Raw genomic sequence first — 27240 nt, forward strand, 5'->3', positions numbered from 1 at the left:
ACTCATGCTGGTCACAGACTGACACACACACACACACACACACACACACACACACACACACACACACACACACACACACACACACACACACACACACACACACACACACACACACACACACACACACACACACACACACACACACACACACACACACACACACACACACACACACACACACACACACACACACACACACACACACACACACACACACACACACACACACACACACACAAACACAGTTATCACTGGCACATGACTGTTTCTTTCATTTAGTAACAAGGTTTGTTGATCACCTTTTTTTCTCTTCTTTGTATCCTCAGGTTTATTCTCAATTGCAAACACTTCCTGTATTTCTCATGCCCTATTCATCCTAAGCAGCAATACTTTGTTAGAACATTTCTTGCTTAGTACATGATTGAAACAGCACATATGTTGTGTTTGTGGTTGACTAATGGGCAAGGTTTGAACTGGAAATGCTACTCAACATGTTATATTGTATTTTATGTCTATTGTATTGTATCTGTTTTAAGTTGCTTTTGTCACTTATCCGGCCGCCATTGTAAATAATGTGTCCTTGATGACTTGCCTGTATAAATGAAGGTGAAATAAAATAGAAATCTAACAGCAACTCGAAAATACTACTTTCTTCTCAGGGTCCATGAAGTACAGTATCATGTTAGACATACTGTCACATAATGAAGAAAGAAAATCCAAAAACGCCAATAAAGGTAACAAATATGCATGCAGGGAGATTCACAGCAACACTGCCTTCTAGACATTTTCCACACTTCTAGGTGACGCCCGAGGGAAGTCTGTCGAAAATAACCTGATAGAGGTTAAAATTAATAAACACCTACACACACACACACACACACACACACACACACACACACACACACACACACACACACACACACACACACACACACACACACACACACACACACACACACACACACACACACACACACACACACACACACACACACACACACACACACACACACACACACACACACACACACACACACACACACACACACACACACACACACACACCTCCCTGAGCATTTCATGTTGCAGTGTGTTATCAGTGTGCCCAGCCCAGTGGCAGAAGGATAATTCCAGAACATTCCAGGTTGGCTCACACAGCAGGGAGGCTCCCAAAACACATCTGGACCTGGCTTTGAAATGGCAAAGGCACACACACATCACACACGCGCACACATGCGCACGCACACACACACATCACACACAGCCAGGACAGAGCATTTAGTTTTTGGCTCTCTCATACTGGCTTCAAGCCAAGTGACAGAGCCCCGCTCCCTTCACAAACACACTCACACACACAGACAGGCAGGCACACACACACACACACACACACACACACACACACACACACACACACACACACACACACACACACACACACACACACACACACACACACACACACACACACACACACACACACACACACACACACACACACACACACACACACACACACACACACACACCCCCCTCCCTCCCCATTGGGACTGTGCAGACAGGGGCAACGTCTTTATAAGGCTTACAGCGACATGTGGACACAGTGATACGGCTAAGACTGGAAACATCCTGGATGAATGCAGAAGACTCCTTCTGTTTGGACACTGACAAATGCCTTAAAGAGCAGCACTGTTTCATGTTTTTGCTTATTTATACAGATGTCTATACATGACCGTTGAGCATTATTTCAAAGCATAGAACGTCTTTTATGATTAATGAAAGTATTTGTGATATCTAAGCACAGAAGTGTTTTTTATTTGATTCTTATGCTCTGATATATTTTTCTTATATTGTATCATGTTGCCGTTTTTTTTTCTAGTCCCGTACACATCTGATACAACTGTTTTCAATGTTAACGTGGAAACACACAGGATGTATACAGGCAACGAGGAACCTTTAGTGTCAATGTGCTCCATCATTCAAATGCAGTTTAAAAGATGAAGCTGCACCTGGTTGGACAATTCAAAACCTTGAAATATGAAAAATAAAGCTAGAACCTTGCCCTTGGCAGTGCCAGCCCATATCTTACTACCTGCTTACCCATTAATGTCGCTACAAAATACCATGATAATCCATCTGATTGATATTTAATTCAAAATTGTGGACTTTTTTTCCGTTTTTGTTTGCTTTTTAATTTTTTTAATGACTTGAATAAATACATTTTCCATTAAGTTATTTCACGTATGCGTTAGCTATATATGTGTCTTTCACTACAAAATAGAGCACAGAAAATAATGGAAGAGCTGTAGCTTGGAAGGAAAAACAAACTGACCAGATTTTCTCTGTGATGAATTTATCAATCTGTAACACATGTCAAGTCTCTGCAAGTTGCTTTTCCTGGTGTACTGACATGAACTGAACCCGAGGCTGTGTGGAAGGTAAGAAAAAATCTATCTAAAAGCTGATGGTGTACTGTGGAAAAAAAGGCCAGCCAGGCACTGATGTAAAATACATGTGTGTTGTAGGTAATGGGCTAAAACATAGGAAACACTAGTAGTATGGAACATTTGAAAAGAAGCATAGTCGGAATGACAGAGACAGGAAAGACTATCACTGCATTCCAAACCCCATACCTTCTGCTATTTAGTATGGTATAATAAAACATTTAGGATGTTCTAATTCTTGTGGTCAGATTTTAGCATGCCTACTAAATAGTGTTGAAATCAGCATGGTAATCGGGCGATCCTGACCCACAAACCAGTGCGCAGCGGCAGCGACGTCACATCAACGGAGCATCGGTATGAAAACAACCGGGGATCAGAAGGATATATAAGCAAGAGGCAAGATCAAGGAGCCATGGCATGATGAAATAAATAGGTACAATTCCTCATCCTCTTCAACTCTAATAGCGAAAGACGGTCAAGTCTCATCAAAAGCCTGAAGTATCTCCCTTTTGTAGTATGCAGATTTTTTTTTGGTCCAGTTAGTCTGAAGAGAGAGAACGATATTGTTTGGCAATTAAATTGTTCTAAATGAAAAGGTTTCCACGTGGACAGAAACACCAACATATACCATACAATAACAATTCAGAGTCTTTCTTATCCCGTCTATTTCTGCACACCGTTTCAGGAAAAAACACACCAGTCTCATAAAACAAAGGGTTTATGGTTGCAGGTCCCAAGTGTCAAATGGTTCCGCTGTGTAAACTAATGAAAAAGCATTGCCACATGAACCACAATATATGAACCAAACAAACAACACATAAACAAGGGGGCAGAAAGGGCTGTGTGCTTACTGGATGAGAGGCTTGCGGCAGAGCACCAGGGCATCGTAGAGCACACACACTCCCAGCACGGTGACGCCCGTCTCCTTGACCAGCATGGCACAGGTTCCCAGTAACAGACTGAGCAGGAGGCAGCCTGCAGACACAGTGCAGGGCAGAGAGTCCTCACAGGCACTCACACCCACACTCCTGAGAGAAAGACAATGAGAGGAAGGGGGGATTTATGATGACAGATTATAGCAGGGAAGCCTCATATCAAGGAAGGGGGACGCTTAGGGACGCATTCACACTAGACCATCTGTACCGTGCCCATGTACGTTTTGCCCTCCTAAAGTCTAGTTCGTTTGACCAGTGTGAGTGCGCCATCGGTACTCCAGCATGGTTTACGTCCTTGGCTCTAGCACACTTTGGAGAGGTGTGCTGGGGCACGGTACAGATGCTAAGGAGGAGACGTGACACAAGCATGTGCATAGATGGCGATTCTGACGTCAATTTATATACGAGACTGTTCCCACCTGACCCAATACGATGTGAAAAACGGACATATAAACAAATGTTGCTGAAGGATTCATGTTGGTCTGATGTGGAAGTGGAATGTTTGCAGCAAATTTGGACGGCAAATCCCAAACTAGCGCATATATAGACGAGGTGACGTATTGCCAAGAAACAATGGTGCTTAGGCCTGGATCTTTAGGCAATTTCTAGACAATCTGGGCCTGTGAGTGCTTCCTTACTGCTCATTTAGTAGAATAGTCATGCAATAAAACGGTAATAATAAATCAGATAGATTGCTTCATTGTGTAAATGATATGTGTGCCTAATGTAGAATGCCACATTCATGTTAATATTTATGGCTCAGACTAAGGTAACATTATCAGCATTCATTCAAAGTAAGTAATCTAATCACAGATAAGAGCATCACCACCGGTAATCATTTTAGGCTGAATGCCAATTAGCAGCATTTGGCAGATACACAAGAGCTCACATCTCTTTAACATGTCAGCTTTCAGAAATACATGAATAGTATTAATGTATAAGTATGTAGTGACATGGTACATCAGTAGAAGTAACTTAAGGTGTGTGTTGCACTTGATAAATTCTGGGGTATTTTATTGCACCAAAAACAGTTCAGGTTCAATTCATTTTCTAAGATGACCAATCTGCAATGGACTGGATCATATTTGAGAACCTTGATATTCCCATAAATGTTGTTGTAACTGCCTCGTTCTTGGACTACCTCCAATCTATATTTGTATAATGCATAATACATCTTGGATGGAAATATTCCTATCATTTTAAATAGCCTTGGTTATCATAATTAGAGATAACAGAGATCTTATGAGATAATAAGTGCCAAGTAAAGGTGTGGCTAAGAACTAAACAAAGGTGCAACCACCTCTCAATTAGGGATGCACCGAACATTCGGCCACCGAAAAAGTTCGGCCGAAAATGGCAAAATAAGTAATTTTCGGTTTCGGCCCGAAACAGTTAAAAAGCCGAACAACATTACCGAAAATTGGCGAACTAAACGGCACCAAGGAAATATGTTTTTAAAAGAGCTGTGCGCTTGTAAACCAGGAAATGGCAGTAAAGAGAGACGTAACCGTGTATGCGAGTCCACGTCTCTTTGTGAGCGCGCAGCATGAGCAGTTTGGTGCGTGCATGAAAATGTCAGAGTCCAGTGTGGGAGCATTTCTTCAAACTGGATGAAACACGGCGCAGACAGTGCAATGCTTTATGCAGCATAAAGTTAAAACGCTCGTCCAAGACTAATGTTTAATCACCATAAAAACACAAAAGCCTTGCGCGAGCGAAGCAGCGATTCACCCGGTGAAACTCTGTGACAGTGTGACAGTTGGTAACGGTGTCATCCACAGTGACGCCTCGCCGGTGAGGGCCACCGCGCAAAAAAAACTTTAGTTTGACAGCTAAAATGATAACCGGAGATATCCTGTCCTTTAGCGCTGTTGGGGGAAAAGGCTCCTACGGTCTGATTGCATTTCTCGAGCCTGAATACACAGCCATGTCGGCAAACTGACAGCGCGACTAAATGTCCAGCGAGCCGCCTCCCCCGTTGGTTTCGGTCTACAGACGAAAAAGTTACAATCACCTCCTAAGCATGGACATCGTTTAAAGCCTCTCATTGTTATGATCAGGGCTTTGATACAAATTCTGAAGTCTGAACATTACGGTGGGAGCTGTGGTGCAGTTTTTTTAGAGCAACTCAACCTGCACTGCACTGCAAAAAATGAAAAAAGGCAATAAATCGATCTTTTTGTAGATTCATCCTCATATAAGTCGAGGTAAAAATCAGTGAGTGGTTCACAAATTAATTCCTAGTAAAATATTAATTTTACTCTTAGATTTGAAGGTTTTACTGTTTATTTATTTATTTATTTAGGGTTGCTTTTTAGTTGCAGGCTATGTTTGAGGAGAACATTTGGGAGTTCATGTATGCATGTTGAAATAATTGACTAAATAATAAACAAAACTGCAAAAGCCTCTTTCGGTATTCGGTTTCGGCCTTTCGGCCAACTGTTTAATTTTATTCGGTTTCGGTTTCGGCCAAGAATTTTCATTTCGGTGCATCCCTACTCTCAATGTATGCTGTACCTTATTAGCCCTGTAGAGCATAGTCATGAATTGTGTATTTGTTTAACCTACTAATCCTACTAATGAATTATCCTGCTTTACTTTTCTTTCTTTCTGTCCCTCCGTATTTGTACATAGCAAATGTTTCTATTGTATATCTTTGTCATTTTTATTGTAACATCAACCTGCCTAATGGACTACTGATGGAAATAATCCCCCGGGCTACAATCTGACATATTTACGTGTACTGCTAAACATGTTCATTAATGTGCATTGTCCTGAAAGAAATAATTATAATGGCATGTTTGCGTGCTATGCTTTTCAAAACCAATGTGACAAAATGATTCACACACAAAAACAACAAAGGAACAGAAAAAAATCATAATTAGATATTCAGTTAACAATGAGAAAGGCACTCTGTCAGTTTAGAATGATCAATGTTTGATATGAGTATCTGATCACATGGGCTGGAAGCCTTTGTGATGGGGGAGCCTGTACTATGTTGAATAACATGGCTTATTTTGAACCTATGGAACAATTCAAATCTAACTGGATTTGACAAATTGCATTACTGTGGGTGTGATACGGAGTCATCCTACCTGGTATAGGAGAGGAATGTCAGCAAAAACAGAAGACAGGCCAAGACGTCAGCCCTGCCCACGATCCCAGACACCTGCAACACACACACACACACACACACACACACACACACACACACACACACACACACGTCATTTAGAGGTTATGTGTTGCACTGCTCTGGTGAAAAAAAGACTACTATTATATTGCTAAGCTACAGTGACATGCAAAACTTCACATTAACCTCATATGGAATCTGGCTGTGTCCATACCAAAACTGTCAGTGCTGAATGACTGTGATTATGGCCCAGACTGGTGCCCATTATCATTGCTGAAAGAGAGAGTATTTAAGCTTTGGTATGACGTGTGCTGTTTGAAGTTGAGCAAAGAAATGACACCCTCATAATGATAGCATATTTCCCACAATGTTTCTTAAAAGATCCTACAAAAAGTCCTCACACTTGGTTGGAACATTCTTTTGTTTAAAACATTTTGCAACAATCCAGGTAATAGAACACAAACAGCTGATTATAAACCAAATGAGCACATTCTTCAGGCATAATCAAATCCTGTGAAACCCTAGCCGTGTTATTTTATCTCATATGTGTGGTATGAGTTTAGGGTTTTTGAACAAATCTGACCGTATACAATAATATTACTCGTGTGTTGAAATAAAATGGAACGATAATATCACGATATACGATATTTGCGATAATCGATATATTGCAAGAGATATCATCTACGATACATCGCGATATCTGTGTAATTGAAGAAGAAGAAATATCCAGAAAAAGCCACAAAGCAGGAATTATGTATTTATTCACAGAACTGACATGTGGTGCTTATCAGATGTGTTAGTGTGCAATCTGTGCATCAAACTGGCCAATCCCACAAAAAAACAATGTACAGCAAATTTGCATCATGTACCTTTAAATAGTGACTTTCAAAATAGCAACAGGGGAAAAACCGTTTGACAAAACACCAGCATTTTGTAACAAAATATCAATATTTATTACAAAAATATATATATCGGTATTTGCCGCTAGTGTATCCATTATGTATACGTCGCAATATCGATTATTGTGTCCCACCCCTTGTCTACAGGCATATTGGTGGCTTGTGCAGGTCTTTTGCTTTGAACCAAACTTCAAATTGAAAATTGGACTTGATCAATAATTACAATTAATTGTGCTGAAAACTGAATGCCAGTATCAAATCCTATAGAAATCCAACCAGTGGCCGTACAGACGTTTAACAAACACTTTGGGGCGCTTTCACACCTGCCCTGTTTGGTTATATTGAAACAAACTCGTACTGAGGTGTGCACTTAAAGCAGACCAAAGGGTACTCTTCTAAAGGAACTCTGGTGTAGTTTGTTTGTGGTGAGAATGTGAGAGGATTGAGTCCTTCCCAACTTCAGGAGGCACTGTGTAACCAGCTCCCATACACAGCTATGCATTATGCCATTATTTATTATAAGTGTCAGAAATTTGATTAAGTGTCTGACTACTTCAGCTGCCTGACTAAAAGTACCTGGTTGTTAAACACTGAGTATTTGAGTAAACAGACATGAATAAATGGAATAATCAGATAATGTATCTGTTTGTCTGGTCTAGTAGCCATCTTAACGGGTAGGGCCTTTCAGAATGGATTGCAGCCTGTTGGAAAAAAGTGGACCAAACTGTTAGCTTACTGGGTGGTGGAGTAATGGACAGTATGTGCTGTCTATCTTCCTTAATCCACTGGTGTTTATAGAGCTGATCTACAGTATGAGTGTGTGTGTGTGTGTGTGTGTGTGTGTGTGTGTGTGTGTGTGTGTGTGTGTGTGTGTGTGTGTGTGTGTGTGTGTGTGTGTGTGTGTGTGTGTGTGTGTGTGTGTGTGTGTGTGTGTGTGTGTGTGTGTGTGTGTCTGCCAGAGGAGCGGGCAGTAAACATGTCAAGGCTACTCTGATAAAGAGCAGAGCCTGGAGGACAGAGGGCAGTGAATGGAGGAGGACAGAGGAGGATGGACTTTCATGTGATATCTCATTAAAAAAAGAGCAAAGGAACACACACACACACACATACGCGCGCAAAAGGGTGGAGGGAGGAAGTGGGAAACAAGAGAACAAGAGTCGTATTAAATGACAGAAGGAAGAATGTAGGTCCGGCTAGGATGCTCAAAACCTTACAAAGGTGTTCCATGTCAGAGTCTGTAAGCATAAGCCTTGTTTGGGGCTGTTCAAGGTTGTGTTTAGACTCCACAGAAGAGATCATACACGGGGACAATAACACTGCACTGCTGGTTTTATGTATGCTAGTACAGAGCAAAGTCATAAGGATTGATACCAGATACACTGTTTATCAGTTAAAATATTTAGAGTGGTGAAATCTATTTGATCTGAACATGGCACGGCACGGAAAATCAGACACTCCAAAACGGAGGTTAAAGGCTGTTTGAAATGATTCAAAGCGATTGTGAACTCCGGGATAGAGGTGTATTTTTATATCTCAATAGTGAATGAGTAATCAATTTGCTGTCAGCTTGCTACATTCACAGCATTGGGACTTGTTGTGCCCGCTGTGCTACTGTGCTTTAGCATATAAACCAAGTTAACCGGGTTAACATTCAAGCCTTGCTTCAAGATGGTCATTTTTGTTATGAGCAGTGATGTCACACACCAGATGAATGAAAATTGTTTTCATTAAAAAAATGTGCAGGTTTTTAAATGTTTTTAGAATAGTTAAACATTTTGAGAAATACGCTCATTTAGAGTTCGAAGAGACAATCTATATCACTCATGGCTGTGCATTTCTTAGCAAACAGGAATCTCAGCTTTTGCATGCAAGAATTATTACTATCAACTCATTTGTATACCCTTAACAAAGGTATTTTGGGGGGTTGTGTACTGTCCGTATGGAGTTGTAGGGGTGATTTCAATGTCTGCAGTAAAGGCCCTGTGCATAACATGCATCACATGAGCCAATTCTTTCCTGATTCTTTTATATTCTTTGTTTCAGTGTGTGTCTATGTCATGCATGTATTTTCAAAAAATAGAGAGCAGGGAAAGCAAAAAGAAACCATCAGAAAAAATGGTTAGAAATGCCGGTAGACAATGTGTAAACAGTATACTGCTACAGTGATTTGAGTTGTATTATTCCTTTAAAAAGGTCGAATCAAAGCCAAATGTCCCTCAGTATTTACAGAGGAAGGGTGTGGGTGTTCTATTGGGAGCAGCTGCAGCCTTCTGGAAAACAGGAGATTTAATACACGCACACAGTGTTTTAAACCTCTTGTAATTAGCTAGATGAAAGGAGATCCTTTACATCCTTAAGTGAATGGGATATGAGTGTTGAGTTAAAAGTGTGTTGTGTGTGTGTGTGTGTGCGGCCGTACGAGAGTGCCTGTGTGTGTGTATATGTGTGTATGCATGTTTGTGTACTTAAAACACAGTGCTCAGTCACCCACAGATACTTGGAGGGGCCAGGGATGGACGAGATGAAAGGGAAGAGAGCGAAGGAGGAAGTGAGGGATGAAGAGCGATGGAAGAAGGAGATGTAGAGGGCTGCCAGATGAAGAGAGAGGGGTCGAGAGAGGACAGGGTAGACTGGTCTCTCACTCTCTGCATGAATAAAATATCTCTGTGAAAAATCGACCTCCCCAGACACACACACGCGCGCGCACGCACGCACACACTGATAATAACATGTTTTAAAGGAAAACAGCAGTAAACAGAGTACACTACTTAAGGCTGAGGAAGAAGAGCTGCTGTTGATTATCTTTTTAGAAACCACACGTGAACACTCACACACACACACACACACACACACACACACACACACACACACAAGAATACTAAAGGTGCGCTCACACCAAAAGCAATGCATGAGGAAACTCGGCATATTTACTAAGGAAATCATTGGTTTAGGCGGGAAGAACAGGCACAATGGAGGCGTTTGCAGTCAATTCACGCCTCATCGCTTGAAGTTGAAAAAATATTGAACTTTTGAGGCGATGAAGCGTGACCCTTAGTTGCGATAGCCAATCAGCTTGGAGATTGACCCGACGTAACTGACAGTGTACACAGAGGCTGAGAAACACAGAGGAGAAAAATGTCTGTGCGGGCCGCTCGGGGTTCGACAAGACGTGAGGAAAGTGCGCCAGGAGAATGGGCTTCCTGGTTAATTCAGTGAATAATTTGGTTTGTTTAGAGAACGTAGGCTGTGTATTATTAAGACTTGATCTTTTTCAGTGCACACACACAGTACAGTCGGACACAGGTAGCAGATCACGAGGAGATATATTCGTCACTGATTTTGACAAAACCTATTTTGACAACGAGCATTCTCCAGATTTGCTGACTGCACCTTTAAACCTCTTCTCTTCTCCTTCACTCCATCCCCCTCTTCTTCCAGCCCATCCTCCATCATAGCGTCACTCATTTCTTTTCCAGTGCACTGGAAGTGGCCTGATGTTCACAGTGTGTTACCAAGGAAGCTGGCACCATGCAATATGATATGATAATAAAATTCTGTCCTCACTCCCAAGTCATGTGAGTGTCTCCATCGCAGCATGGAGAAAGCAGTGTGGACACATTATCCTGCATAAAGACATCTGATTCAGGTCTTTGCATTTACACCTGCTATTAACCATCATATCACCATTCTGCCAGCAGGGTGACATTAAAGTAGGTGGAGGTTTAAGTATTTATATAGATTTAGGTATAAAGCAATTTAAAGCTGGGGTCTAAAATCCCTGAGAGCTAGCATGATTTGAAATTAGCTTCTCCTTGGAGTTCAGTCTAACCCCTCCCCCACCCCTCGGTACACTGACTGCTGCTTAGCAACCTGGTCGCACCGAATGGCACTGATTGGTCAGCATTTTAACAGAATTACAGCAGGTACAGCATTTGAGGGGGTTTTCGCTTCTTTTTTATTGCTCATAAGTTATTTATTGCTGTCGGGGTGTAAAGACCATTTTAAAGAATATATTAAATATATATTGTACTATAAATAAAAGCTCAGAATGTTGCATTCTTAGCATTATTCTGAAGATTATCACAGAAGGACTTGTCCGTAAGTTGTTTGTTGTCAGAGATGCAGATTTGTCTCTCTCTCTCTAGTTCGGTCCAATTACATCATTGTTGAGGAATCTGAGCTCAGCTGCATCCAAACCTCAGGCCCAGGGGAAGAGGAAGTGCAAAAGTACGGCTCAGTCCACACATCCAAACACACACTGACTGACTGACTGACTGAGCGTGTGTGTGTGACTCTTTGCAGGCAGATTGTCTACCCGGGCACTGTGTGTGTGTGTGTGTGTGTGTGTGTGTGTGTGTGTGTGTGTGTGTGTGTGTGTGTGTGTGTGTCTGTGTCTGTGTCTGTGTCTGTGTCTGTGTCTGTGTGTCTCTGTGTATCCAGTCGCCTGTCCCTAAGCTCTGAATGTCCTGGGCCCAAACACAGCGAGACTGTTCTATTTTGTGTTTGCATGTTTATATTTTAAGTGGTACTCACTCCTCAAAGGGCTGTTTGAGGGTTAAGACTGAGGTTTTAAGGTTCAGGTATTAGTGTTGATGGTTAGGGTTAGGGTAAGGAGAATGCATTATGTCAATGAATGTCCTCACACAGATAGAAGTACAAGAATGTGTGTGTGTGTGTGTCTGTCTGTCTGTCTGTCTGTCAGAGAGAGAGAGAGTTAGAGAGAGAGAGAGAGAGAGAGATAGACAATAGACTTATATTAAATATGTATTAATATAATAGACCTTTTCCTCCAGGTATTTCAATTTCTGCCATTATCAGTAAAATGACGTCAAATTTACATTACAAACTCCAAACTGAATATAGTACAGAAACAGATTAAACCAGAGAGAGAGAGAGAGAGAGAGAGAGAGAGAGAGAGAGAGAGAGAGAGAGAGAGAGAGAGAGAGAGAGGGCCCACATATGCCTGATGGGATCCACACATGGGCAGCATGCTATCAGCAGACAGAGGAGAGGGCTGTGGATGAATGGAGGCTTTTCAGTTCTGAAACAGGAGAAGCATTCAGTGGATGTGGTGGCCGACCCACTGACTGACTGACTGCCTGACTTTATTAGACGCAGACTGTAGTGACACACAGCGATCTTGGTTCTGTTGAGGTTCCGGTTGAGTTTATTTACAACATAGGGCTGTGCGATATGACGATATAATGTATACCGTCTGACGAAACAAAAATGTCTATCGTTTCATTTTAACGCAGTATCGTTTATTTCGTTGTGTTGCAAATCACACTCTTTACTCTTTAATCTGTTTATATATATATACACTGGGAGAGTGGGGTAAAGTGAGACACTTTCTACATTGCTCCCCTCTAAGCGAGCTAAAATGATTAATCAGTATTTATTTTAGTGAATTAGGCCTATAGTTCTAGGGGGGATCTAAATTGTTGGCTGTTTGCACTAAATTGGAAATTAGGCAAACATTTGGATAACAAAATAAAACAGCCAATATGAAATAAATAGGGAACGTTATATAATGCCTATTGCAGAGCCCACTGCAGAGCTAGTTGATGTCGACTCAACGTTTTCAGCTTGTTACCACACCACATGCTGTTTGACCATGGCAACCACAGAAAGCACCCAGCGGGAACAGATTCAAAGAGCAGATTTGACTGGGATCTGAGTTACTCTGAATTATACATGACCTCAACCAGCAAGCAGTCAACAACATACTAAATACACAATCCTGGAGCTGCATCAGATTCTAACGCCTCAATCACACTGGATGCAGAAGCGCCCCGATATGCCCCGAAGTGCCTGGAAGCTGGTGCCTCTTGATCTGTCACACCAGGCGAGCCACATTTTGACTTCATGTCTACGGGTTCTTTATTGTGATTTCATCAGCGAGTCAGTGAGCTCCATGGTAACACAGTGATTGACATGCTGACTGAAATGCTCTTTATCTGGACAGAGACTCCCCTCTCCTAACCCCACACCCCTCCTAAAATCCACACACTTTTTTCGCCTGTACTGTTGCACAGTCGCGCGACCCCAAAAAAGTCGGCCCATGTACCCCCAAAGGCCCATTCTGAGCCAGGAAAACCCCTGAATAACAGTGCCAAATTGATCAAATGTTAACAAATATAGGTTGTGGAAGGAACATAACCATATGTCCATATCCAACATAACAGGAATCATGTTGTTGCCTTAGGCTGACAAAATCATTTTTATTTTACGTAGGACACCGAGTCTCTGACAGAACCCGATAGAGATGTTAGAAAAAGGAACTATTAGAAATGACAAAATTCATAAGAAGTCATGCTGGAATATCATTTTCAGATACTCCCATCTCAGAATGTCCTGTCAGCTAACACAACACTAACACACTGTTGTTACAGGGGGAGACGAATGGAACAGAATTGAACATGGACCTGGTGAGAGTCAAACAACTAATATTCACCCAATAATATTCATTTATTTTCTTAATTTCCCATGGTTAACTATTCAACTGCAGTCAAAATAAAAGGAGCTTCACCTAATACTGTCCCTGAACACATCTTGTAGACTCGGTGCTGACGTGCTGCCTTCAGGATGCAGAAGCAGCTGTTGCCTTTGAAGCCAATGAGATCGAATAACTAAAGAGGAAACAAAATCCCCCTAAAACATGACACGGCACTCTTGATGCTGTTTACCTGTATTCTATGAATCAGGCTGGTTCTCCCTTGTTTGCGACAGGGCTCAAAGGAGAACTGTCAACCCCATCTTTTATCTAATTAGTAAGAAGGGAGAATACTCAGTGAAACAAATTGTCAATGGCTGCTAAATGTTTTAGTTCAGGTGAAAAAAGACTTAACCTAACAACAATAAGCATTGGAAATCTGTCTCTTTAGACTTTGGGAGGAGTGGCTGCTTCTATTTAGAAATTTTACTTTTTTCTTCAAGAAATGTGACTGGGTGAGCGATGGAGAAAATGAGTTTGAGCCAAATCGCCTGAGTGAAAAATGTGTTTCTTCCACCAAAGTGGCTGTGTTTTTGTGCGTGTGTGTGTGTGTGTCTGTCCTAATCTCTTTCCTTATCAAGATAAGAACAATGAACTCCATCTGGTCTTAATGGCGGTGCCTGTTTTGTGCAACAGTCTGGATTGATCAAGCTGTGTGTGCCAGGCTGTGTGTGTGTCTTCAGGCCAGCCTCCATACACTTTGCTCTTCAGGATATTTGCATAACAGAGGTTAATGAGAAACTGGACAATTTCTTAATATGTGCACATTTGGATGGACACATTAGGATTGAGGTTTAGGAGCTGGGAGTTTGTGCAAAAATAAATACATTTTAAAGAATGGTGCTCACAAGATTTGAGGTCACAGTGACTTTTAGCTCCAAATCAGGTCATCTTTGAATCAGAGTGGACATTCGTGCAAAGTTTGAAGAACATCCCTCAAAGCGTTCATGAGATATTGTGCTCACAATGCGCAAAGTCATTCGCTGTTTTTCATTGTCATACGTGAGAGTAACCTTAATGTCTTTGTTTTGAACAATGGGTCAGGCCACCAGGCAGCTTGAACACATCATCGCACATTTTTTAGATGAAACAAATCCTCAATTAATTGATAAAATATTAGGAAGATCAGACGATCATCAAAATAATTCAGTTTACAATAATTTTGAGACAACAAATATATCATAGATTTATTTTTTTCATTTAGTCAATGACCAATATGACAAATGACTAATCAATACATCTACTATTCATTGCACATATATAGTCTTAATGTTATTGTATCTGCTTTCTTAAGGCTGAATAAGGCTGCATTTTAAAGTTGATAAGTGGGATCCAAACTTGATCCAGATCCCAGAAAATGCTTGTGAATGTAAAGCAAACATACTGTAATTTGTTCTACGGTAGCCCCCTCTCTCCCAAGTCTAATGTCCAAATATGTCTGCCTGTTTCCACAGTGTGAGCACCGTGCTGTGAGGTGAGCAGGGAAATCAAACTCCCTTCCACCAGCAGCAGCCTGGAGACTTTGAGACCTCAGACTCCTTCACGCTCCCTGATCTCACTTTCTTTTCCAATGTGTAGTCTTGCTTCCCTGGTTCCCAATGCGCTCTCTCTCTCATGCATTTTTCTTTCGCTCATCCCTTTCTCCACTCCTGTGCTCCATTCGTCATCCAACCTACACAATTCATCAAATGTTTAAAAGGATTACTATTTCGACTGTTTTTGAGTAAAGTAAATTCACAATGCTTTTAACTATTGTGTTCAATAATCGTGATCTCAATATCAAACTAAATCAGGCATCTTGCCATAATCGAGCAGCTCTAGGTTCCACAAAAGTCATGCAGGGGATAATGAAAAATTGAAACACAAAACACACACACACACACACCAGACTGAAGGCAGGAGGAGTGCATGAAATACCAAGGTGATACTGTGCTGATCCCTTTTGGAGCTGCTCTCTTCCTCAAAGATCCTTTTATCAGGGTGGACAACTGCCTCAAGCATCAAGAGACCAGGGGCCTCATTTATAAACGTTGCGTACGCCCAGAAGAGGGCGCACGCCAATTTCTAAGCAAATATTGGGATTTATAAAAACCAAACTTGACGGGAGATGTGCGGTCCTCCACGCAAACTCTGACCCATGCGTACGCACAGAAAGTGGAGAAAGGAGAAACGGCGACTCCGTCGGCACATGTATGAAGTGCGAGAACGAATGTGTTTGTGTAAAATGTATCCAGATAGGCCTATTATAAGCCATGTAGGTCTATCATATATTGGGAGTTCCTTTGCAAAACGGATGAAGCCATTCTTACAACTAATGAACAAATGCCTCCACGGATTTTTCCATGGAGTGATACCAACAAAAACAAAACGAATTAGGATCTTAAATAGCCTACAAACGGAGACATATGAGTGCAAATAAAAACAAAATAGCAACGTTCGAATAAGCTCTGCAGTTATTAAAGTATAACCTATCTGCATGTTGTGGAATTAATTCTGATAATATTGAGGTGGAATACAGCCTATTACTTTTACACTGACGCTGTTCTCGATGCCTCAGTCAGGCAGACAGGAGTGCACCTTTTCATACACTAATGATAAGCCTACTGTACATCACATAGGCTACTGTGATTTTTTTCACGGCTTTTAGTCCGTTTTATCTATGTGTTTTTCTTTGTGTTTAAGCACGTCGCAATTGTGTTTTGAAAGGGACTGTGAAGTTTATTATTAACCCTCCGCCGCCCGTCACTGCCCCGGGATGAATTCTCCGAATCTGTATCTCATGGGGGGTCTCAGTGCCCCCCGCTCGTGGCACAAACACTGTTGTGTGAGGATATGCACTTGTTTGCGTCCACTTTTATGTCGGATCACTTCTTTTTATTTCGGCCACAGCGTTCACAGAGATCGCCACAGGCTGCACTCTATCGCCTTTACGCTCACACTGCCACCAAACTATATTTTCCCTGTTCGCCACTTCTCCAACGGGTACTTCGGGGTGACCGCAGTGATCCACACCGTGTGGAGTTTATTTTTCCATTTCCCTTTCAGTCGGCGATTGCCACTACCGCCTTCATGCACTCAGTAAACGATATTAATTCGGGCGTGTCGATGACTATGTATGGGTAAATATGGGCGGTACGTGAAGCCCGCAAAGGCTGCGCCACATTTAGAGTAGATTGTGATTTATAAAGGGAAACAGGCGTAGGACGTGAGTGCGCACTGTTTTATAAATCCGAATATTTTTGTTCGCACGTACATCCTACATTTCTTCCGTACGCCAGCTTCCACGTGAATCCCACGCAAAGCTTTATAAATGAGGCCCCAGGACTGACAAAGCAAAACCCAATTCCTCAATCCTCAAGAGGACACACTCAGGAACAAAGTGCATTGTGTAACCTTCTAAGCTAAGGTTTCCCACAGTGATAAGGGCTGTGTACGCAATAATATCTTTAACATTTCATACATTGTTTCAATTATTTCACATTGTTTTCAGTTTGGCAAGGGTCACACTACAGTACCCATGAGCCTCAGCTGCTGTTGCTATGGAGAAAAAGCCTCCCAGCTGTGTGAAATGGGAGAAGTATTGAATTCAAAACACAACACCACAGAGTTGCAGATTTTCACTAGAAAAAGGGGAAAGCTTTCAAACTAAAAATTGGAAAAAAATCAGTTTTCTCAACTGCAAATCTTTTTAGCTTATTCTGCCCATTTATCCCGTCTGTTGGTCCGAATGGTGATAGTCTCATCCATGGGCTTAAAGGGATAGTTCCAGTATTTTTGAAGTGGGGTTGTATGGAGTATTTAGGCATAGTTAATCTGTTACCTTATGGAGATGGTAATCAGTGCAGTCATTTTAAAGCTATTCTTACCTTTGTAGAGTTTTTACACTTATTTTAAATGACTTTAAAATGGTATAAATAAGGTTTTTACACTCTAAAATGCATGGTAGACCCACCAGGAATAAAAAGAAACAATTATTTCAGTCTCATAATATTAGGTGAAAACTACAACCAATCAAATCGTTCGGACCGAACGATTTAATTGGCCGACAGACCTGTCTGTTTGCCGTCTGCTTGTGTACCGCGCATTCGTGCACGCGCGTCCTCAACGAAAGGGTTTGTTTTGATTCCACGGCAGACAGTAGCCTAGCGAGTAGCGACCATTGTAGAAAAGGTTACAGTGTTGTTATTTCTTGTTATTTTTTACAGTGTGTTAAGCTGTGTTTTAGTGTTGGGCCGTGACGTCAGTCGGCCAGAGAGCCAGTTCAGTAAATTTCCTTTCGCTTCTCCCTCGGTGAGATGTGTGTGAGCAAGTTGCCACAGTAAGCCATCATTCGTGTTTATCTGAGTGTAAATGTGAATCACCCGTGTGTGAGTATGTACATGTAGTCCCGATCGCTGTTATAAGTTATAGTTTGTGCATGTTATTAGCGGCTGCGATTCGCGGGTCGCAACAGCTGTTCAAACGTCTCCTCACGAGCGGAGTTTAAGCCTTTGTTCTTTTTCCGCGATCTATATGCGGCTGTGCCTGTGAAAGAAGGAAAATAAAGAGCGGATAAAACCCTACTCCTCCTCTCCTAGTCTCATTATAAGCATAAGTGGTGTTCTGGCCGACATATCTGAAGTGAAACCAGTGATACAAGCAGATCAGCGCGGTACCGGTAGCCTACTACAGCCACCAGTTTCTTCAGCCACAATATAACTCACTTTGTGCACGGAGACAGTATTAAGCAAGTAAGTCTGCTTGTGTAGCCTAAATTAAGTTTCTTCAAAAACAAAACAAAAAAAACAGGGATAGGAATGAGGGGGTGGGGCTGCATTGGAGGAAGGCGGGATATTATGATTGTGCTGAAATGCTCAAACTCAAATCCATCCGAACTGCTTTAAGGAGTTTGGGGGAAAACGTCGCTGTATCTCCATAAAGGTAACACACTATCTATGCCTAAGGACCTAATACAACACCACTTAAAACATTTTTAACTATCCCTTTAATGACGCCACCTTGGCCTTCCAGGCAGGTGTGAGACTGATATCAGAATAACATAGATGGCACCGATTAATACGCATGTTGGTCTAGAGGTAGTTAGGGAGGTAATTGCCTTTTCTGATTATGATAAAAGTCCTCACAGACACAGAAGAAGAAGTGGTGAATAGGTTTGAAGTGGTTGAAGTGACGCAAGATATTAACTGGGGCTAAAACCAGCGGACCCCCAGGGGATTGTGGTCTGTTTTTAGCCTCTTAATACATTCTGAATCAACACAGGAATATATTCTGCCCCTGACTCTGTTTCCCCATTGGCCCAGTCTTGCACTAGGCTGCATTTAAAAAAAACAGAAAAAATAAATAATGAAGGCAATTTAATTCAGAAAGAAAATCAGCAAGGGAATTTCCACGGGCTATCAATTTACTCCATCGTTATCGCACAATGCTTCCAAGCCATCAGCCAAACGTGTTAGGCTGCAGAATAAACGCTGGATGTAATTAGCTTCTAGTCGAGGGGGTTTCTAGTGCCTTCCACAAACTCTAGCTGAACTGAACTGATGAGATCTAGAGACCATGTTCCACTTCTCCACACTTGGCTGACAATAGAAATACTCTGGCATATTAAACATAAACATAGAACATAAAACGGTTGACTTGGACAGATTTTTTTGCACTGTTCTTTTGCCAAAACCAAAACAAACTGGAAATTAAATGTTTAATTAAATAGTTTCGACTCAATTTGTCCGTTGAATTATCAATATATTGTGCCATAATGTATGACAAGGCAACTTGCAGGTAGAATATCGCAATATATCGTGATATATCGTATCGTGAACAGTGTATCGTGACATATATCGTATTGCAAAGTCCTTGACGATACCCAGCCCTAGAAAACAGTTTCTAGTTTAAACCCAAATTGCAACTTTGAATCATATGTGACCTTTAAACTAAGGAGCTGCTGACTGCAGCCTCATGTTTAACTGACTTTCAAGATAGTGGTATCAATCTATACAGCTGGTAGAGTTAGATGGATGGAAAAGTAAGCAGGAGTAACAGATATTTTATTCTTGTAAAGGTCAAATGTTCAAGAAAGACAGAAAATCTTGTACTGTTTTGTGTTCCAGATGTCAAGACAGAACCTTGAGGGTTCAACTTTTGCATGAGCTCCCTTCTTATCACGTGTGTGTGTCTGTGTGTGTGTGTGTGTGTGTGCGTATGTGTGTGTGTGTGTGTGTGTCTGTGTGTGTGTGTGTGTTTGTGTACTCACAGCCTCAGTGTGGACGGGGTGCACAGCAAAGAGTAGTGCTGTGACGAAGGCCAGGCGTGAGTCTTGGAATGCGTAGCGTTGGCAGGTGTGCATGAGCAGGCAGGTGACGGCGCAGTGCAGACAGACGTTGACCAGGTGGAAATACAGAGGGGTCATTCCTCCCAGCAGGATGTTCAACCTGACGGGGGGGGGGGGGAAGAGAACCAGAAATATTCAACACTGTGAGAGGAGACACGAAATGCAACTGTCTTCTAGCTGACTGTGAAAGAGATGTATTCACTGTAAAAGATATTAGAAGTGATTAAGTATGATATTCGGTTTTGAAACGTGTTCTTTTTCAAACCACGGTCTACCTTGAAACCGGATACCGTGCCCGTACCGATTGCTCACTTTAAAGCTCAGAAGTGATTAAAACTCATCCAAAAAACGGCCAAAACACACTGTGGATAATTAAAACAGTACACTCAGGTCGTGTTCACACCTAATAGTTCACTTCTTTGGTGCGCACCAGATGAGAGCGGATACATTGTTTGGTTTTTCAGATGGATTGGTTCTCGTTGATAAAGGAATAACTCAAAGGGGACTATATTGTAAACAAAAGTCACGTGCATGCAAATGTGTGAAAATGCGAGTCGCTCACAATTTCTACCGTCGCCTACAACACAGAGCATCAAGTCTGTTATTTTAATGCCTAATGTGGAGCGCATATTGTAACAGCCAGAATCTATTAATTGTTTCATCCATCAGCCCTCGTTACAATAGCAGCAAACTGTAGCGGGCGGAGCATAGGGTTCACACCAGCAATGATGCGCTCCAGAGTTCACTTGCAAACGGCCCCCAGACCACCTCTTTCAAGCGGAGCAGAGTCCGGTTGTTTAGTGCGCACCAGAGTCTTGGACTGCGTTCAAACCAACCGCACCAAGGGCTTAAACCCTCCAGGGTTCGTTTCAACCGCACTTAACAAATTGTGTGAGCACGCCCTCAGTGTCAGTGACTACGTTTACATGAACAACAATACTTCGATATTAAACCGCTTAAGGTCATATTCAGACTAAAACATGGCCATGTAAACAGCAGTTTCAGCTCACCTTAATCAGAATAAGATCATAGTCTGAGTAAACCCTTATCAGAATAAGACAGCCGGAGTATTCCAGTCTTAATCACAATATTGTGGCATGTATACACCTTAATCGGAAAAAATATTCCGACCGGAGTTTTTGCAGCATTTATCGTCATTTGCTGCAGTTTGTGACCCATGCCCTGGTTTACGGCTGTTAAACTACAGTGTGTAAACAATCAACAAGACTCCTTAAAAGAAGGTCTGTCATGTCTGGCTGACAAAACAATGCAGGACAACGCTAATGACATAAAGAGTGTTCATTTTCCTTGGATGGAACATCCCTGTAGCTGCTGAACATGTAAACACCTTATTCGGAATATTGTCTTAACCGGAGTATGGACCTTAATCAGAATATGATGTGCATGTAACTGTTTCATTCTCTCATAAACCATGTCAAGGGAAAAGAGGTCCAACCTTATCTAAAACAATCTCTTAGCTATATATACCGCTGTGGATTTGCCCTGGGTAGATTCCCTTTTACATTTACTGGATGGAGTGATTGTTTTATAATCCCGAACAGAATCTTAATCTATTTTCTTCCAGTGCCATGAATTTCAAAGGAAAAGAGCATGATTGCTTTGGGAGAGAATGTAGCATTCCCCACACCGAATCATACAGCACTTAAGAGATCTCCCTGCAGCTAATCCCTCAGTGAGGAATAACAGTGTGATTTGCAATTTTTTCACCTAGTTTATCATAATTGGTATTACTCTGTGACATTTCCCAGTCTCCACCGCAACAGAATATCAACAGCCTGATAATAGCAACCCCATAAAGAGTGAAGCATTGCAGTGCTTCAGGTGCCAGTTGTCATTAATTTACTTTAAGTCTATCTGTTCCAATACTTTTGCTCACCTAAAAATGTGGTGTTCCTTTACAAAAAATGCTATCTTCTCAGTTGTGTATCAGATCCAGATGTAAATACCTCGAAATGAAAGCTTAAATGTTGATCTATTGTCTCATATTCATATTTTGGTGTCAAACCCAAATGTTTCCAGTCTACAGCAAAAATAAAGGAATTGGCCTCACTGTTCCGTTACTTATGGAGGGGACTGTATCTGTTGAGGGCAGAGCTAAAAAAGATTGGGCTTCACATCTGACCTCCGTATCTCTGATTGTAATTTTAGTTCTATTGGGTTCCTCTGTGAGCTCTCGTCCAGTCCATTAAGTGATGGAGGGGAGTACCACTGATAAAACTTGCTTTATTTGCAGGGAGAGCCTTAACCCTCAATTATCTCACCCTGACCTCAGCTGATGCTAATTTGACCTCATAACCGATGCAGAGAGGGGGGTGTAACAAGTAAAAGAGCCGTGAGATCAATTTACCCAGAAGCCTTGCAAGGGTTCCGACCCCTCTGCACACAGTGAAGGCTACAGAGGAATTTAAATATCCCTTGAGTCATTTAGCTGATGTGCTTATCCAGAGAGACTTACAATGAGGGGAGCAGGCCGGGCTTCACTGTTCCGCTCAAGGACATCTTGACAGAATACATTGCTGCTGATGGACACACATACTGGCTGCTGCTGGAGGAAATCTAATCTAAGGTCCTGATCATCTTGTTGGTAGGTTCCAACCATGTGCTTATAACCAGACAGCAGGGCTGACTGTCATTTTGCAGATGTGACAACACTCCCATTGAGAACACTCCTACATGCAGAGTCACAGCTGTGGCTGTGTTCACCAGTCTTGGTGAGGTTCTAATCACTGATTACTGTCCTAAAGATTTTACTGAACATAATCCCTGTATTCCAATCCCCATACTTTCTGCTATTTAGTATGGTAGAAAAAACATTGAGCATGTTACAAATCTTGTGGTCAGATTGAGCAGGCTTAAAAAATACCCGGATGCCTACTACATCCGGCTGAGATTTTTAGTGTTGAAAACAGCATGCTATTTGTGCGATTCTGAACCACACTCACAATCACCCTCCGTATGAAAACAACCAGGGATGCGGCGGATATATGGAAGAGGCAGGATAGAGGCGCAATGTAATGATAAAATAGATAAGTAAAGGTATTGTAAACCTACTGCATGCTAACTTGATTATTCTTATGATCAGCTGTAGTATGTATGTAGAATAGAAAAAAGAAGAGAGTATGCGATTTGGAATGCAGGGAGAGGTCCAACTTTCTCATTGTGAGTCTTAAGTTATCTGTTTCAATATAAAACTGTCTAAATATGGGCTTCCTGACAGCTTGGCTGAGGCCGTGACAGCTTGGAGCAAAACTTGACAAAGATTACTTGATTGGTATTTTTGTAAAAAATTCAGAGCTGTCAAAATCCCACAGCACACTACAGAAACATATTTGAGAATTTGTTGGCAGATGGACAGACAGCTGTGACAGTTTTTTGACAATGTTTTCAAAGTTTATGTGAGTTCACAATGGGGTTTATCCTTGAGCAGTGGGAGGAGAATGGTTTGACAGTTCATTCACTGACTAAGCATCTAGAAACACACGTTTTAGAAAAGTTTCCCATAGTAAAAAGTCAAGAAATTATCAAGAATGTCTCGACAAAAAGCACCCAATGTCACACACCCATATTCAAGCTGACTGATACATCAACATTTTACAGATGACTGGAGTCAAAGGATACAAATCTACAAATAATTTAACAAGATCAAAGGACTATCAGTTTCATATTGTGAATGTGCTCCTGTAAGCAGTTCTATACATCTAACCTCTTAGAAACTCTGGCAAAATCAAGGAATCAGCTAGAATGCACCGATTTCCTTGTTAGAGCAAGCATTGGTGGGCGTAAGAGGATGAGAAGATTATCAATGCACAACTTAATCAAAGGCCATTCATTTTAGGCAGGTCAATAAGTAAGTCAAAGCAGAGTTACGTAACAGGGTCTTCCAAGAATAATTGGTTTGCTTTCTCTGAGAGCCTAAATAATATATATGCAGTAAAGTTCAAAGTAACCTCACCTCTAGTTGTTATATATTTCTCTCTTGTTTGTTGAACCAACATTGCCACACAAAGGCACTGCCACTAGCAGACAGAGCAAGGGTAAATTCATCCGTCACGAGCAACATACTGAAACCAAGCATGCAAGATGACATCAAGTGAGACAGACACTCCCTGTGTTCCAATCCCCATACTTTCTGCTATTTAGTATGGTGGAAAAAAAGATTTAGGATTGTCCCAATTCCCAAAGTCCGGTCGAGATTTGTCGTGTTGAAGTCAGCATGCTATTTTGTCTGATTTCTGACCCACAATCCAGTGTGCACCGGAAGTGATGTCACATCAACAGAGCCTACGGATGAAAACAACTAGGGATGCGACGGATATATAAGTAAGGCGCAATGTTATGATGAAATAAACAAGCAAAAGTATGTACCAAGTGTGGAATACTGCATGCTGAATAGATTATTTTTATGATCAGCATACCATTTTCTCAGTATGTAGAATATAAAAAAGAAAAGAGTATGATATTTGGAATGCAGCCAGTGTCATCGATTCCTGTCCTTTACTGTAATGTATTCGCCTATGTTGAAAGTGTGACCCAAAGCAAGGTTGTGAAAATACTAAAAATAAGTTGCTAATTATTCTGGAGCGCATTGCATCAGCAGTTAACAGCTATATGGTAAGAGGGACCAGACAACCGAAAAATTACAAGGAAATACTGAAATAGAAGTAAAGACATGAGATAATTAAAAGGCTGGCAAGATGATAGCATGTCCCTGACTGGATCCTTGAACCTTGGTAATAACTGTCCCTGCGTTCCGAATCGCATACTTTCCACTATTTAGTATGGTGGAAAAAAGATTTAGGATGTCCCGATTCTTGTGACCAGACTTAGGATGGTTAGAAGTACCCGGATGTCTACAAAATCCGGCCAAGATTTTTAGTGTTGAAAACAGCATCCCATTTGGGCGATTCTGACCCATAATCCAGTGCACACTTGAAGTGACGTCACATCGATGGAGCCTCCATATGAAAACAAACAGAGATACGACGGATATAAAAGCAAGAGGCAAGATCAAGGCGTGATGTTATGATGAAAAAAAGAAATAAAAGTATATCCCAATTGTAGCATAATGCATCCTAACTAGATTATTTTTATCGTCAGATGTAGTATATAGAATAGAAAAAAGAAAGAGTATGCGATTCGGGACGCAGGGCTTGTTTCTCAAAATTCTGTAATATGTCAACAGCTTTGCAGTAGGGGAATGAAGCCCTCACATCGCCCCAAGTCAGTTTCTCTCAGATTGGACCAGCTTCATCCATCACTTTTTCTTTACCCTCGTTCCTTGTCATGTTCTATTTTTCACTCTTCATCCTCTGCTCTTGTCTTTTTCTATTATCTACTGGACGTGTCTGTGTCCTCTTCTTCATTTACCACAAGAGCATCAGTCAACACTTCTCCCTTCTTGGTGTTGTCTTCTGTTCTCGTGTTTCAGTTTTAAATCACATGGTCTCCTGCTATCCCTCTCTCCCTGCATTTCTTACTTTCTCCCTCGTTTGCTCACAGGACAATTACTTCTCAGTTCATGGGGCACATCAGGGCTCGGCTATAAAAATGTGCCTTTGAGGCTGCCTTGTTTGTGTGTATTTACTTCTGTTCAGTTCTGCGTGTCCTTTTGCCTTGATCGCATCCCACATGTCCTGCAGTGTTCAACCGGCAGAAGAGAGAGTGCTGGACTGACCGCACCTTCTGGGCATGGGACCGATCCCATTCAATATCGGAATCAGGTCCAATATGGCTACCATCTACTTATGGGATATCGGACTGACAACTACACGTTATGATCCAAAGTACAAGGTCTGTTTAAGATCATAATAATGCAATTATTTTAGTTATGAAGAAATTACCCTTTTAAGACCACAGCTACTGTATATGGTGTAGCACACGTTCAAAATAATTTAGCAATTAAAAAGGTGAGTTCTTATGTACTCCAGTATTCAAACCATTCAGATAAACCTTTATGCATTTTATGTTTTGCTCTTTTAAAATTAGAATTGCTATATTGCTTAGGCCTTCCTAACCTTACACATAACATTATGATATCGGACAGTATCGATATCGGCCGATATCCAAAACCCAAATATCGGAATAGTATCGTATCGAAACATAGTGGATTGGTCTCTAACACATTCCCCATAGGTTCACCACAGCAGTATTGTGCGCGTGTGCTTGTGTGTGTTCTCGGCTCACCAATGAGTCAAATGCACACAGAAGCAACCCCTAGGCCACAGGTTGGAGGAAGGCACCCATCTGTTCCGGTGCATGCATAAAATAGACCTTCCGCAGATGATCCAGGTAACAGCAGATGATTCCTTTCATGCATTGTCAAAGTCAGGCAGAGCAGTCTATGAATAGGAGAGTGAAACAATTGGAAGTTCTCAAGGGCACGTCTTTGCATATAGGTGTGTGCCGCCCCTCTGGCAGATTTGCATCTGATCTCATCTTTCCCCATTGACATTGTATTGCAATTGCTCCGCCTATTCATTTCGCCTGGCATTCTGTCAGAACACAAGGGCATCGGAGCCAAGGTCTACGGGGGGATTTTTTTCCTGCATTGAGACCAACATTGTCAGACTTTGAAACCTGGTTCGACATACTAAAACAGAATCTTACTCCAACTGTTAACTCAGTTGTATGTATATTGTTATTTTACATTTGTAAATCAGAATGCCAAGTTTTTTCTCTTACACATTCTGTTCATAACTGTAATTCAATTTTAAAATGATCAAATCCTTTTCTGTACTCCTCCTCGTATTTTGCCAGTGTGATACCTTCGCTACCTTCACTCCAGTAAAAGTGTCTGCACTGCACGCCTTTTTATGATACATTTAATGAATGTTCCATTTTAAACAGAATCAGTGTGCCTGATTGTAAATAAAGTCCCATTCAAATGTTACTGCTTCTGACCTAATTTAAAAAGGTATACAAAAAACCTGTCAACATCTAAAGTATTGAGTTCTCCCAGCCTGTAGACTTGATAAATTGGCACTGAGAAGTAAA

At 41.5% G+C, this 27240-nt stretch overlaps 1 protein-coding gene across 1 annotated transcript in view; it reads right to left on the bottom strand.

Moving 5' to 3' along the window:
* Positions 1 to 27240, bottom strand: part of tmtc1 (transmembrane O-mannosyltransferase targeting cadherins 1) — a 104314-nt gene that overhangs the window by 70848 nt on the left and 6226 nt on the right. The window contains exons 2-4 of the mRNA XM_080050757.1: positions 20149 to 20326; positions 6472 to 6545; positions 3293 to 3469 (exon numbers count right to left, since the gene is read on the bottom strand). Coding sequence (XP_079906883.1) covers positions 3293 to 3469; positions 6472 to 6545; positions 20149 to 20326 — 429 coding nt within the window. The remainder of the gene's footprint in view (positions 1 to 3292; positions 3470 to 6471; positions 6546 to 20148; positions 20327 to 27240) is intronic.

This window comes from Ammodytes marinus, assembly GCF_949987685.1.
Source record: "Ammodytes marinus genome assembly, chromosome: 22".
Taxonomy (NCBI): domain Eukaryota; kingdom Metazoa; phylum Chordata; class Actinopteri; order Uranoscopiformes; family Ammodytidae; genus Ammodytes; species Ammodytes marinus.